General features: G+C 47.9%; 1 protein-coding gene across 1 annotated transcript in view; it reads right to left on the bottom strand.

Moving 5' to 3' along the window:
- Positions 1-10197, bottom strand: part of LURAP1L (leucine rich adaptor protein 1 like) — a 37239-nt gene extending 27042 nt beyond the window's left edge. Inside the window, exon 1 of the mRNA XM_077249219.1 lies at positions 9561-10197. Coding sequence (XP_077105334.1) covers positions 9561-9764 — 204 coding nt within the window. The 5' untranslated portion in view covers positions 9765-10197. The remainder of the gene's footprint in view (positions 1-9560) is intronic.
- Between the last annotated feature and the right edge of the window lie 4094 nt (positions 10198-14291).

The raw sequence follows: 14291 nt of genomic DNA, 5'->3' as shown, positions 1-14291 counted from the left end.
TGAGATAATGACTTTTGGGTGTTCATTGGCTGTAAGCCATAATCATCAACATAAACAGAAATAAACACTTGAAATAGATCACTCTGTTTGTAATGAATCTATCTAATGTGAGTTTCACTTTTTGTATTGAAGAACTGAAATAAATTAACTTTTTGATGATATTCTAATTTTGTGAGAATCACATATACATATATATGAGATTTATGTATATACAGTATATTTCCTCTATTTCCAATATATTTCTGTTTTGCCTAGTTTTTATTTTCATTACCAGCAGGTGGTAGAAGGATGGTGTAGATTAGAACAATGAAATAATGGAACCACTGAGTAATGTGATCCATGCAATCTCGGGGGGGGGGGGGGGGGGGGGGCACAGGAGGGGACAAAACTATGTTCCATGGACACTAAAAGCTACAGAGCACATAGGAGTGGTGTGCCATATGTGTCAGCATTTCAGGCATATTTTGGCAAACCTCCTTGTCAGTCTTGGATTTTGACTTAATTTAGTACATGATCTACTCACAAGGTCAGATCAGTTCAGCATAAAAGGTGGATCTGGTTAAAGAGTCTGAATGGACAGGACCCTCACTCCCTATGCCCCAGTCTGTCACGCATGTAGCCATGTTTACCGGACTTGTTTTCATCTCTTTCCTATCTACTTTAAAATAAATAATAAGAGAACTAGTACATTGATTTTTATTTTCCACTTGTTGATTTAGGACAAAAAGTTCAGTCAAGGCAATCGCACAGATCAGGTACACCATGTGCCATATGTGAGAATGGTTTGGCAGCTTTGATGGGAATCAGAACACTTCCTTAGAAAGATGTCACTGCACCATCACTCAGGGTCATAGAGCACATACCCAGAGTTTGGTCTTATGTGTCTATTAGTAGATCTATGCAGAATTACTGTATACATATGGAGCTTCCTATAAGGAAATATTTCCACAGGCTATGAAAGATTCTTCTTAAAGGGAATCTGTCGCCAGGTTTTCCCCACCTAATCTGAGAGCAGCATAATGTAGAGATTCCAGCTATGTGTCACTTACTAGGCTGCTTCGTGTAGTTTTTATAAAATCACTGATTAATCAGGAGGAGATTATCACTACAGGACAAGTAAACCCACTCCCAGGTAGTCCAAACACGCCCACACCACAGATTTGCCCTTTTTTGCCAATGCACAGTGTACACAATGTCTCTGCCCCTACATTATGCTGCTGTCAGATGCGGCAACCAAAACCTGGTTCCAGATTCCCTTTATCAACATGAACAACACTGTTGATTGGAAGAATGAACCGTGATCGGCCATAACGCAAAAAACACCTGCCTAATATTGTTCAGTTGTTCCTTGTGCTGCCAAAAGATGTCTGACCAGACAAGGCATGGACTCTAGAAGATCTCTGGTGTCCTGTGCTTCCTTGCCCCAACACCTGAAGGAGATGTCTACTCCTTGGCAACTTCTTATCAATGACCCCAGAGGACTACATAAAATAAAAAAAAAGGAAAAAATCATCCTTACCTCCCGGATGGGGGCTACTCTGCAGGTCTCTACACTGTGACAGTTGAAGTCAATCAGTGGCGAATGCAGCCAAAAAGTGGTTTGTGATGCTATAGCAGTCATATGACATTATGTCAGGAGACCCTCAGGAAACACGGAGCTAAGAGCAGCATGGTCCAGGTGGTAAGCATCATGCAGCACCTTAATAAGGAATCGTCGTCCAGTAGTTGGTTACATACTGTACCATATGTACTAACATTCTGCCCAAAGTTATCGTCCCCGACTTCCCCATACACCTGAATATTTAAGTGGAAAGAAGCACGGAGAAAACTGAGGTCACACAAGATGAAAGGACCGGCTGTTTGCATTGAATCTGCCAGCCATCATGTCTCCACACATCATCTCTATGGGGAGGTCAGGAGGTCCCTATAAAGTTTAGATGATGGGTCAATTACGTCGATATTGGCAACAACTTAATTTTTTGTCTTATTACTCAAAGACAAATAGCAAGACACATTATATTGTTAAAAGCGTCTATTGCAATTAAAGGGATTGTCCACTACTTGGACAACCTCTTCTCAATCACTATGTAAAATGCTAACACCTATACTCTGGCGCCTTCAGTGTAGAGCCAGAGCGGCTCTCCTGGGGCCGGTGATCCCTGCGGCCAATCAGCGGTCCCTTCACTGACCCCTGCTCTTAAGTCATCTGGATGTCAATTATGTCCGGCTGATTGACTGCAGGTGATTACAGGTGCTGATACTTCACTTGGGGGACACAGAGTGAGTGAAGAGTAGTTGTCCGAAGCTGTGGACAACCTTTTAAGGAATATTTTTGTCAAGAGGAAATGTACAGTGGATATAAAAAGTTTAAGCATCCTTGTAAAAATACCAGATTTTTGTTATGTAAAAAACCATAATTATACCAAGAAGAATCATTTCACACCTTTAATGTCACCCAGAATCTTTACAATTCAATTGAGAAACAAACTGAAATCAATCTAAGGGGGGAGTTGTAAAACTAAAAAAATGTGATTGTGGAAGTGTGAACACCCTCTTGTAATTGGGGAAGTGGCTGTGTTCAGAATCAGGGCTCATTTAGAGGTCTGCGGATAGAGGTCCGAACTCTGACCGCAATGCACGGACTGGCTGCGGCTCTCCCGACCAGAGCGTGACAGCTATATATATACATGCAGTAGGGGAAAGAAATATTTGATCCCTTGCTGATTTTGTAAGTTTGCCCACTGACAAGGACATGAACAGTCTATAATTTTAAGTGTAGGTTAATTTTAACATTGAGAGATAGAATATCAAAAATAAAATCCAGAAAATTACATTGTATAAATTACCGTATATACTCGTGTATAAGCCGAGTTTTTCAGCACTTTTTTTATGCTGAAAATGCCTCCCTCAGCTTATACAAGAGTAAGTGTCCCAGTTTATGGTGGGGGAAGGGGAGCAGCGGAGCAACGGGTCACAGGAGGCAGGAGCCAACAGCTGCTGCTAAAGCCTGTTCCCGCTGCTAAAGAGAAATTAATATTCACTGCACTGGCAATTAATTTTCATTTCTCTTATAGCATGCATAGTTACAGCCGCAGCCGCCGGCCTCCAACTGCTGCCGGGCTCTAACAGGTGTCCGCTTATTAAGGTAATGAATATTCACCTCTCTCCACTCCCATAGGCTGGAGAGAGGTGAATTACAATGAACGGGCACTCGTGATCACCCGACCAGAAGAGCAGCTGGAAGCCGGAATGAGACGCTGCGAAAGGGCAAAGGGAAGGTAAGTAGGATGGGTTTTTTTATGCTTTTCTCATGGGCAGTCATATATACAAGGATGGGGATGAGGAACCATTAAGGAGCCATGCATACAAGGATGGGAATAAGGAGCCATGCATACAGGGATGAGAGTAAGGAGCCATGCATACAGGGATGACAGTAAAGAGCCATGCATACAAGAATGGGAATAAGGAGCCATGCAGACAAGGATGAGAGTAAGGAGCCATGCATACAGGGATGAGAGTAAGGAGCCATGCATACAGGGATGAGAGTAAGGAGCCATGCAGACAAGGATGGGAATAAGGAGCCATGCATACAAGGGTGGGAATAAGGACCCATGCAGACAAGGATGGATATAAGGAGCCATGCATACAAGGATGGAAACAAGAAGCCATGCATACAAGGATGGGGATAACGAGCCATGCAGACAAGGATGGGGATAAGGAGCCATGCAGACAGGGATGAGAGTAAGGAGCCATGCATACAGGGATGAGAGTAAGGAGCCATGCATACAAGGATGGGAATAAGGAGCCATGCATACAGGGATGAGAGTAAGGAGCCATGCATACAGGGATGGGAATAAGGAGCCATGCAGACAAGGATGGGAATAAGGAGCCATGTATACAGGGATGAGAGTAAGGAGCCATGCATACATGGATGAGAGTAAGGAGCCATGCATACAGGGATGGGAATAAGGAGCCATGCAGACAAGGATGGGAATAAGGAGCCATGCATACAAGGATGGGAATAAGGACCCATGCAGACAAGGATGGATATAAGGAGCCATGCATACAAGGATGGAAACAAGAAGCCATGCATACAAGGATGGGAATAAGGAGCCATGCAGACAAGGATGGGGATAACGAGCCACGCATACAAGGATGGGAATAAGGAGCCATGCATACAAGGATAGAAATAAGGAGCCACGCAGACAAGGAAGGGAATAAGGAGCCATGCATACAAGGATGTGCAGTGCCCCAGAGTCCTGGTCGTTGCAGTAATGTCGCTCTTCCACCAGGGGGAGTGATATTACGTCTGATGGTACTAAAGGAGTTCATCTTTCCAGGTATCACAAGTCACACACTACACTTCACACTCCAGTCCACCAGGGGGAGCCTTGCTTCTATTAGGGCACTCTTCACATACGGGTAAAACTGGTGGGTTGGATAGAAAGTTAGGCTGACTGGAAAAAGGAGGAACATCGGAGCTGCAGACAGAGGGTCCCTGTCAGGGGTGGGATCCTGACAGAGGCCTAGCACGAGATAGAAAGCTACGGAGCTGCGCCTGCCCCTACGTGCGGCAGCATCCTAAGAAAGGACAAGGAAGGAATTGTATTGTGGAGAGTGAGAAACGAAGTCACAGCACAAGGAGATAATACCGGGAGGAGTCCTGCCCCAAGATCGGCAGCCTCCTTCTGAGGCGCGTAGCCGGTGGCCGGAACACCGAGGGAGTAATTGACACTACGCATTACTTCAGAGACCGGCAGGACAGTCAATTCCAAGTTGGCTGCCCGACCTTAATACCTAAGAAGACACGGTGGCAAATTGTGGGGGTCGGGGAGTCTCTAGGCTATCCCAGTCATACGGGTTGTCCTATCCATACCATCTGGGGGACAGAGAGAGAGAGAACATCAGAAACATCTACGAGAGTTGTGAGGACTATCCCGTGGTGCTCAGCAGGGAGGTACTACAACACACAGGCGCTAGTAGGAAGGCTACTGATTTCCACCTGGTTAAGAGAACTCTAGATAGGCCTTTGGACCAGCCAGACTCTGCCTACCCTGTGAACGGTACTCTGGACTGTGGACGCTGAAGTCTTTAGTAAAAGGTAAAGAGACTGCAACCTTTGTGTCCTCGTTATTCATTGCGCCTTACATCGTCCACCATCACTACCTACACATCTGGGAAGCCCTGGGGACATACTTCACCTGTGGGAAGGTATACCATCTAGCTGCCATTCCATCACCCCAGCGGACCCCTAAGCAGTGTCGGTCACCCTGACCGAATACCACAGGTGGCGTCACAAACACCAGACAAACTTCACCTTTAATTGGACACCCCTCAGAAGGGCCACGGACCGGGTCGGGCCACCGTGACATCCCCAGAACCGAGAGAGAGGGACCCGGTACCGAGTACCCCATTGCCCTTAACGTGGGGGCGCTCCAGATGGCAATAAGGAGCCATGCATACAGTGATGGGAATAAGGAGCCCATGCATACAAGGAAGGCAATAAGGAGCCACACATATAAAGATGGAGGTAAGGAGCCATGCAGATAAGCAAGGGGATGAGGAACCACGCATACCAATAAGTTTTCCCAGTTTTTTAAGGCAAAATTAGGCACTTCGGCTTATACTCGGGTCGACTTATACACGAGCATATATGGTATACAAATTTATTTGCATTTTGCAGTGAGAAATAAGTATTTGATCCCCTACCAACCATTAAGACTTCTGGCTCCTACAGACCAGTTAGACGCTCCTTACCAACTCGTTACCTGCAGTAAAGACAGCTGTCTTACATAGTCACCTTCATAAGGCTACTTTCACATTAGCGTCGTGCACTGCACGTCGCAATGCGACGTTGCGGCGCAAAGACGCATACTGTGGAAGCGCCTCACAACGGGGGCAGCGGATGCTGTTTTTCAACGCATCCGCTGCCCCATTGTGAGGTGCGGGGAGGTGGGGGCGGAGTTCCGGCCGCGCATGCGCGATCGGAAAAGATGGGCACGACACACCAAAAAACGTTACAAGCAACGTTTTTTGGTGGCGACGGTCCGACGCAACCGTTGCACGACGGTTGCGATGTGTGGCAATGCGTCGCACTGAGTCGCTAATGCAAGTCAATGGAGAAAAAAACGCATCTTGCAAGCACTTTTGAAGGATGCGTTTTTTCTACAAAACGACGCATAGCGACGTGCAGTGCACGACGCTAGTGTGAAAGTAGCCTAAAAGACTCCTGTCCACAGACTCAATTAATCAGTCAGACTCTAACCTCTACAACATGGGCAAGACCAAAGAGCTTTAGGCTATATGCATACGTTGCGGTTTTTGTGTCGGATCCACAGCGCTTTTTCCACGCAGAATTGCACCAAATCCGCAAAGAGCAGCTCAAACAATGTCAGGGATTTTATTTTTGATATTCTATCTCTCAATGTTAAAATTAACCTACCGGTACTTTTAAAATTATACACTGTTCATGTCTTTGTCAGTGGGCAAACTTACAAAATCAGCAAGGGATCAAATACTTATTTCCCCCACTGTATATTTTTGGGGTTCTTCCCAAGTTAGCAGTAGTTGTATGTTGGCATAAAGTATGAAGATTAAAGTTTATGGCACATCAGTATATACAGGATGTAGGGTCAAGGATGTTTAGTGGGTACAGGGGTTGCAGGCACCACACGCGGGTCCAGAGCCTAGTGGGGGCTAAAAGGTTCCTCTGTCCCATATGAAAAGACCAATACTATGAAAGGCACTCTGCGCCTTCCCTACACTGATACATTGTGACCACCTCAGAACAGGATGAGGTGGGCTGTGCTGATTTATTTAGCTCACACATTGTCCACATTTCACGCTCTCAGGAGATTGTGAAGTACAAGTCCAGTCTTTATATGTAATCAAGAGTTCCTGTAGGCGCTGCATACAAACTCGCCCTATCTGTAGGCGCTGCATACAAAGTCGCCCTATCTGTAGGCGCTGCACACAAAGTCACCCTATCTGTAGGCGCTGCACACAAAGTCGCCCTATCTGTAGGCGCTGCACACAAAGTCGCCCTATCTGTAGGCGCTGCACACAAAGTCGCCCTATCTGTAGGCGCTGCACACAAAGTCGCCCTATCTGTAGGCGCTGCACACAAAGTCGCCCTATCTGTAGGCGCTGCACACAAAGTCGCCCTATCTGTAGGCGCTGCACACAAAGTCGCCCTATCTGTAGGCGCTGCATACAAACTCGCCCTATCTGTAGGCGCTGCATACAAACTCGCCCTATCTGTAGGCGCTGCATACATACTCGCCCTATCTGTAGGCGCTGCATACATACTCGCCCTATCTGTAGGCGCTGCATACATACTCGCCCTATCTGTAGGCGCTGCACACAAAGTCGCCCTATCTGTAGGCGCTGCACACAAAGTCGCCCTATTTGTAGGCGCTGCACACAAAGTCGCCCTATTTGTAGGCGCTGCACACAAAGTCGCCCTATCTGTAGGCGCTGCATACATACTCGCCCTATCTGTAGGCACTGCATACATACTCGCCCTATCTGTAGGCGCTGCATACATACTCGCCCTATCTGTAGGCGCTGCATACATACTCGCCCTATCTGTAGGCGCTGCATACATACTCGCCCTATCTGTTGGTGCTATATACAAGTTTTATAGAATAAGAAGCAGAATACATATAATACAATATGCTGATGCATGAGCGTGCATTGGCATTGTAGTGCCCACCCAAAAATGGGGTGTGTATATAACGTATGTGTGTGGTGCTAATGTATAGGGGTACATTGGCATTCTTATGCCCACCAACAATGGTGTGTGTATACATATTCTGCTATTGAGTGCGGACATTTTGGCATTCTAGTGCCTGCACTGTGCCCATATACTGCTCTTGTATAATGGTGAACAGCAGCCTGGTATAGGCTATCCCACACACAGTAGCAGACCCCAGGGCTGGCATAGGCTATCCCATACACAGTAGCAGACCCCCCAGGCACTGGCATAGGCTATCCCACACACAGCAGCAGACCCCAGGGCTGGCACAGGCTATCCCACACACAGTAGCAGACCCCAGGGCACTGGCATAGGCTATCCCACATACAGTAACAGACCCCAGGGCACTGGCATAGGCTATCCCACACACAGTAGCAGACCCCCCCAGGCACTGGCATAGGCTATCCCACACACAGCAGCAGACCCCAGGGCTGGCACAGGCTATCCCACGCACAGTAGCAGACCCCAGGGCACTGGCATAGGCTATCCCACACACAGTAACAGACCCCCCAGGCACTGGCATAGGCTATCCCACACACAATAGCAGACCCCAGGGCTGGCATAGGCTATCCCACACACAGTAGCAGACCCCCCAGGGCTGGTACAGGCTATCCCACACACAGTAGCAGACCCCAGGGCACTGGCATAGGCTATTCCACACACAGTAGCAGACCCCAGGGCTGGCACAGGCTATTCCACACATAGTAGCAGACCCCAGGGCTGGCGCAGGCTATCCCACACACAGTAGCAGACCCCAGGGCTGGCACAGGCTATCCCACACACAGTAGCAGACCCCAGGGCTGGCATAGGCTATCCCACACATAGTAGTAGACCCCAGGACTGGCACAGGCTATCCCACACACAGTAGCAGACGCCAGGGCACTGGCATAGGCTATCCCACATAAAGGAGCACACCCCCCAGGGCTGGCATAGGCAATCCTACACACAGTAGCAGACCCCAGGGCACTGGCATAGGCTATTCCACACTCAGTAGCAGACCCCAGGGCACTGGCATAGGCTATCCCACACACAGTAGCAGACCCTCCAGGGCTGGCATAGGTTATCCCACACACAGTAGCAGACCCCAGGGCTGGCACTGGCTATCCCATACACAGTAGCAGACCCCCCAGGGCACTGGCTATCCCACACACAGTAGCAGACCCCAGGGCACTGGCATAGGCTATCCCACACACAGTAGCAGACCACCCAGGGCACTGGCATAGGCTTTCCCACACATAGTAGCAGACCCCAGGGCACTGGCAGAGGCTATCCCATACACAGTAGCAGACCCCCCAGGGCACTGGCTATCCCACACACAGTAGCAGACCCCAGGGCACTGGCATAGGCTTTCCCACACATAGTAGCAGACCCCAGGGCTGGCACAGGCTATCCCACACACAGTAGCAGACCCCAGGGCTGGCACTGGCTATCCCATACACAGTAGCAGACCCCCCAGGGCACTGGCTATCCCACACACAGTAGCAGACCCCAGGGCACTGGCATAGGCTATCCCACACACAGTAGCAGACCACCCAGGGCACTGGCATAGGCTTTCCCACACATAGTAGCAGACCCCAGGGCACTGGCAGAGGCTATCCCATACACAGTAGCAGACCCCCCAGGGCACTGGCTATCCCACACACAGTAGCAGACCCCAGGGCACTGGCATAGGCTTTCCCACACATAGTAGCAGACCCCAGGGCTGGCACAGGCTATCCCACACACAGTAGCAGACCCCAGGGCTGGCACAGGCTATCCCACACACAGTAGCAGACACCTGGGCACTGGCACTGCTGATCCTCACCATGTCTTTCCTGAGAAGCTGCAGCTTGGTTTCCAGTCTCTCCAGGGTGCTGGGCTGAGCAGGGCTGAGCGGGCACGGCGAGTCTGGGGCACCCTTCTGCCAGTCGCAGTGCTCCTCCCGCAGGGACCGTGCCAGGCTCTCGGGCACCTTGCGCCCCAGCTTGAGTTCTATGTCTCTGAGGTCCGGCGAGGAGGAATCAGCCATGATTGTGGTGGGAGGAAGCAGAACACTGCGCCAGCCAGATGCCAAGGTGGTTAAAGCAGGGCAGAGCGAGCAGACATCGCTTCCTGGGTGACAAGTCACAACGTCTTCATTAGGGTGTGCACTGCGCCTATGTCAGGAGGAGCACCTCCACCCAGATGACTGCCCCCCGGCGCTGCCCCAGAGCCAGTGGTGCCCCGGGAGGACGGTGCCCTGGCACACTGGCACTCTGCTGCCTCTACCATTCACTTTCCACAGCTGCTGAAACTTTAAACCTCAGAGAGAAGAGGCGCTGCTGTGACCCAGCCCTGGTACCGTACATCTCCTAGTAGCAGGGTCTGCTGGCGTGTCCTCAGCGCTGCCAGGCTGCCGGCTGCGCTCTGCTTAGGCGCCACTGAGCCGCAGGCGATCCTCAGACAATGGCGCGCAGTGCAACGCCGGGGTGTCGGGGAGGTGTGCAGGGTAATGTGCTGAGGTAATGCGCCCAGGGGAGACAGTGCTGGGTGCTTCCCGGTGCCTGCCAGTGGCGCCTGGCAGTGAAGGAGATGCCCCCACACATGGGCACAGATGCTGAAGCTGCTTTTTTGTTTAGTTTCTTATTCGGCAATTTTTTTTTCTGTTTTTTTTTTTTTTTACAGGTTTAATGACAAAAATAACAAAAAAATCATAGTAATAAAATATACAATACAGCGAGGTGTTATGATGTGATGAAAAGAGCAGAAATATAAAGCTAGCACAAGTAATGGGCATCAAAGCGGGCACTGGTGGGCTTTACTGAGAGGGCTAAACGACTTTGGGCCACTGAGCTCACACAGTGACGCCCCTCATCAAATCCAGGTCACCGTGGCCCGGCCCAAACAGGTTCTGGGCATCAGAACTGGCATCAAAGTGGGCAACTAGCCAATTGGCACAGATTTGAATAACTGGTCTGTTGGAAGGAGTTGAAGTGTTTGTCCGGCTGTAGGCCGCCAGTCTGCGGTTGCTCTGTGTGACAGTATGTGACTGCAGACCTGTGATTCCTTACATCTCAGGCCGGCGTCACACTAGAGAGAAACACGGACGTATGAGAGGCGCAAAAACTACGCATTGCACACGGACCAATGATTTTCTATGGGGCAGCTCCTATCTGCCGTATATTTCTCAGCTGTATTTTACGGGCGTAGAAAATCTCAGCATGCTGCGTTTGTCAGCGTATTGCGCAAAAAATCCGCCAATGAAAGTCTATGGGGGCGAGAAAAATACGGATTACACACGGACCAGCAGTGTGACCTGCGAGAAATACGCACCGGTGTTCTATAGAAAAGCCGGCAATTCAGTGCGGTGTACAGTAAAATCACACTGACAGGTTAGAATAGATCAAATTAATGTCTACACATAGTATAGGGAGATATATATACTGTATGTCATTGACACACACACATATATATATATAATACAGAGCTAGATAGCAGAAAAGCCGGTAATTCAATTGCCGGCTTTTGCTATCTCCTTCCCAAACCCGACAGGATATGAGACATGGTTTACATACAGTAAACTATTTCATATCCGTTATATTTTTTTTACATATTCCTCACTAATAATGTTAGTAGTGTCTGTGTGCAAAATTTGAAAGCTCTAGGTGTTAAAATAAAGGGTTAAATCACGGAAAAAACTGACGTGGGCTCCCGCGCAATTTTCACCGACAGAGTGGGAAAGACAGTGACTGAGGGCAGATATTAACCCCTTCACCCCAAAACCTGTTTTCAACTTCCTGACCAGGCCATTTTTTTCAATTCTGACCACTGTCACTTTATGAGGTCATAACTCTGAAACGTTTCAACAGATCCCGGTGATTCTGACATTGTTTTCTTGTGACATATTGTACTTTATGATAGTAGTAAAATACCCAAAAGTGACACCATTCTAAAAACTTCACCCCTCAAGGTACTCAAAACCACATTCAAAAAGTTTATTAACCCTTCAGGTGCTTCACAGGAATTTTTGGAATGTTTAAAAAAAATTGAACTTTTAACTTTTTTTCACAAAATTTTTACTTCAGATCCAATTTGTTTTATTTTACCAAGGGTAAGGCTACTTTCACACTAGCGTCGCAATGCGTCATTATGGGCAAAAAACACATCCTTCAAATGTGCTTGCAGGATGCATTTTTTGCCCATAGACTTGCATTAGCGACGGATCCCGACGGAAGTGCACACGTCGCATCCGTCGTCGCACAAAAAAGTTCCATGCAACGTTTTTTTGTCCGTCGGTCCCGCTTTTTCCGACTGCGCATGCGCGGCCGGAACTTCGCCCCCTCCTCCCAGCTCATCACACTGGGCAGCAGATGCGTCGTAAGACTGCATCCGCTGCCCACGTTGTGCTACATTTAGCACACTGTCGGTATGTCGGGCCGACGGTTTGTGACGGCCCGTACTGACGGACTAGTGTGAAAGTAGCCTAACAGGAGAAATTGGACCACAAAAGTTGTTGTGCAATTTGTCCTGAGTACGCTGATACCCGAGTGTGGGGGTAAACCACTGTTTGGGCGTATGGCAGAGCTCGGAAGGGAAGGAGCGCCGTTTTACTTTTCAATGCAAAATTGGCTGGAATTGAGATCGGACACCATGTCGCGTTTGGAGAGCCCCTGATGTGCCTAAACAGTGGAAACCCCCCACAAGTGACACCATTTTGGAAAGTAGACCCCCTATGGAACTAATCTAGATGTGTGTTGAGCACTTTGAACCCCCAAATGCTTCACAGAAGTTTATAATGTAGAGCCGTAAAAAAAAAAATCTAATTTTTTTCACAAATATGATCTTTTTGCCTCCAATTTTTTATTTTACCAAGGGTAACAGGACAAATTGGACTCCACAAGTTGTTGAGCAATTTGTCCTGAGTACGCTGATACCCCATATATGGGGGTAAACCACTGTTTGGGCGCATGGCAGAGCTCGGAAGGGAAGGAGCGCCATTTGACTTTTCAATGCAAAATTGGCTGGAATTGAGATCGGAACCCATGTTGCGTTTGGAGAGCCCCTGATGTGCCTAAACAGTAGAAACCCCTCACAAGTGACCCCATTTTGGAAAGAAGACCCCAAAGGAACTTATCTAGATGTGTGATGAGCTCTTTGAAACCCCAATTGTTTCACTAAAGTTTAGAATGTAGAGCCGTGAAAATTAAAAAATATTTTTTCCACAAAATGATCTTTTAGCCCGCAATTTTTTATTTTCCCAAGGGTAACAGGAGAATCTGGACCCCAAAAGTTGTTGTCCAATTTGTCCTGAGTACGCTGATACCCCATATGTGGGGGGAACCACCTTTTGGGCACATGGCAGAGCTCGGAAGGGAAGGAGCGCTGTTTTGGAATGCAGACTTTGATGGAATGGTCTGCGGGTGTCACGTTGCGTTTACAGAGCCCCTGATGTACCTAAACAGTAGAAACCCCCCACAAGTGATGCCATATTGGAAACTAGACCCCCCAAGTAACTTATCTAGATGTGTTGTGAGAACTTTGAACCCCCAAGTGTTTCGCTAAAGTTTATAACGCAGATCCGTGAAAATAAAAAATATATTTTTTTCCACAAAAATGATATTTTAGCCCCCAAATTTTTATTTTCCCAAGGGTAACAGGAGAAATTGAACCCCAAAAGTTGTTGTCCAATTTGTTCTGAGTACGCTGATACCCCATATGTTGGGGTAAACCCCTGTTTGGGCGCACGGGAAAGCTCGGAAGGGAAGGAGCACTGTTTTAGTTTTTCAACGCAGAATTGGCTGGAATTGAGATCGGACGCCATGTCGCGTTTGGAGAGCCCCAGATGTGCCTAAACAGTAGAAACCCCCCAATTCTAACTGAAACCCTAACCCAAACACACCCCTAACCCTAATCCCAACCATAACCCTAACCACACCCCTAACCCTAATCCCAACCTTAATCCCAACTGTAAATGTAATCCAAACCCTAACTTTAGCCCCAACCGTAACCCTAACTTTAGCCCCAACCCTAACCCTAACTTTAGCCCTAACCCCGACCCTAACCCTAACTTTAGCCCCAACCCTAACTTTACCCCTAACCCTAACTTTAGCCCCAACCCTAACCCTAACTTTATCCCCAACCCTAACCCTAACCCTAATGAAAAAATGGAAATAAATACATTTTTAAAATTTTATTATTTTTCCCTAACTAAGGTGGTGATGAAGGGGGTTTCGATTTACTTTTATAGCTTTTTTTGGCCAATTTTTATGATTGGCAGCCGTCACACACTAAAAGACGCTTTTTATTGCAAAAAAATAGTTTTTGCATCACCACATTTTGAGAGCTATAATTTATCCATATTTTGGCCCACAGAGTCATGTGAGGTCTTGTTTTTTGCGGGACGAGTTGACGTTTTTATTGGTACCATATTCGGGCACATGACATTTTTTTATCGCTTTTTATTCCAATTTTTGGGAGGCAGAATGAACAAAACCCAGCAATTCCTGAATTTCTTTTGGGGGGTGGGGGGACGTTTATACCGTTCCACGTGTGGTTAAAATTGATAAAGCAGCTTTAT

The sequence above is a fragment of the Ranitomeya variabilis genome, chromosome 1, assembly GCF_051348905.1.
Source record: "Ranitomeya variabilis isolate aRanVar5 chromosome 1, aRanVar5.hap1, whole genome shotgun sequence".
NCBI lineage: Eukaryota > Metazoa > Chordata > Amphibia > Anura > Dendrobatidae > Ranitomeya > Ranitomeya variabilis.
Note: the sequence above shows the minus strand (reverse complement) of the source record. Positions and strands in the feature narration are given on the sequence as shown.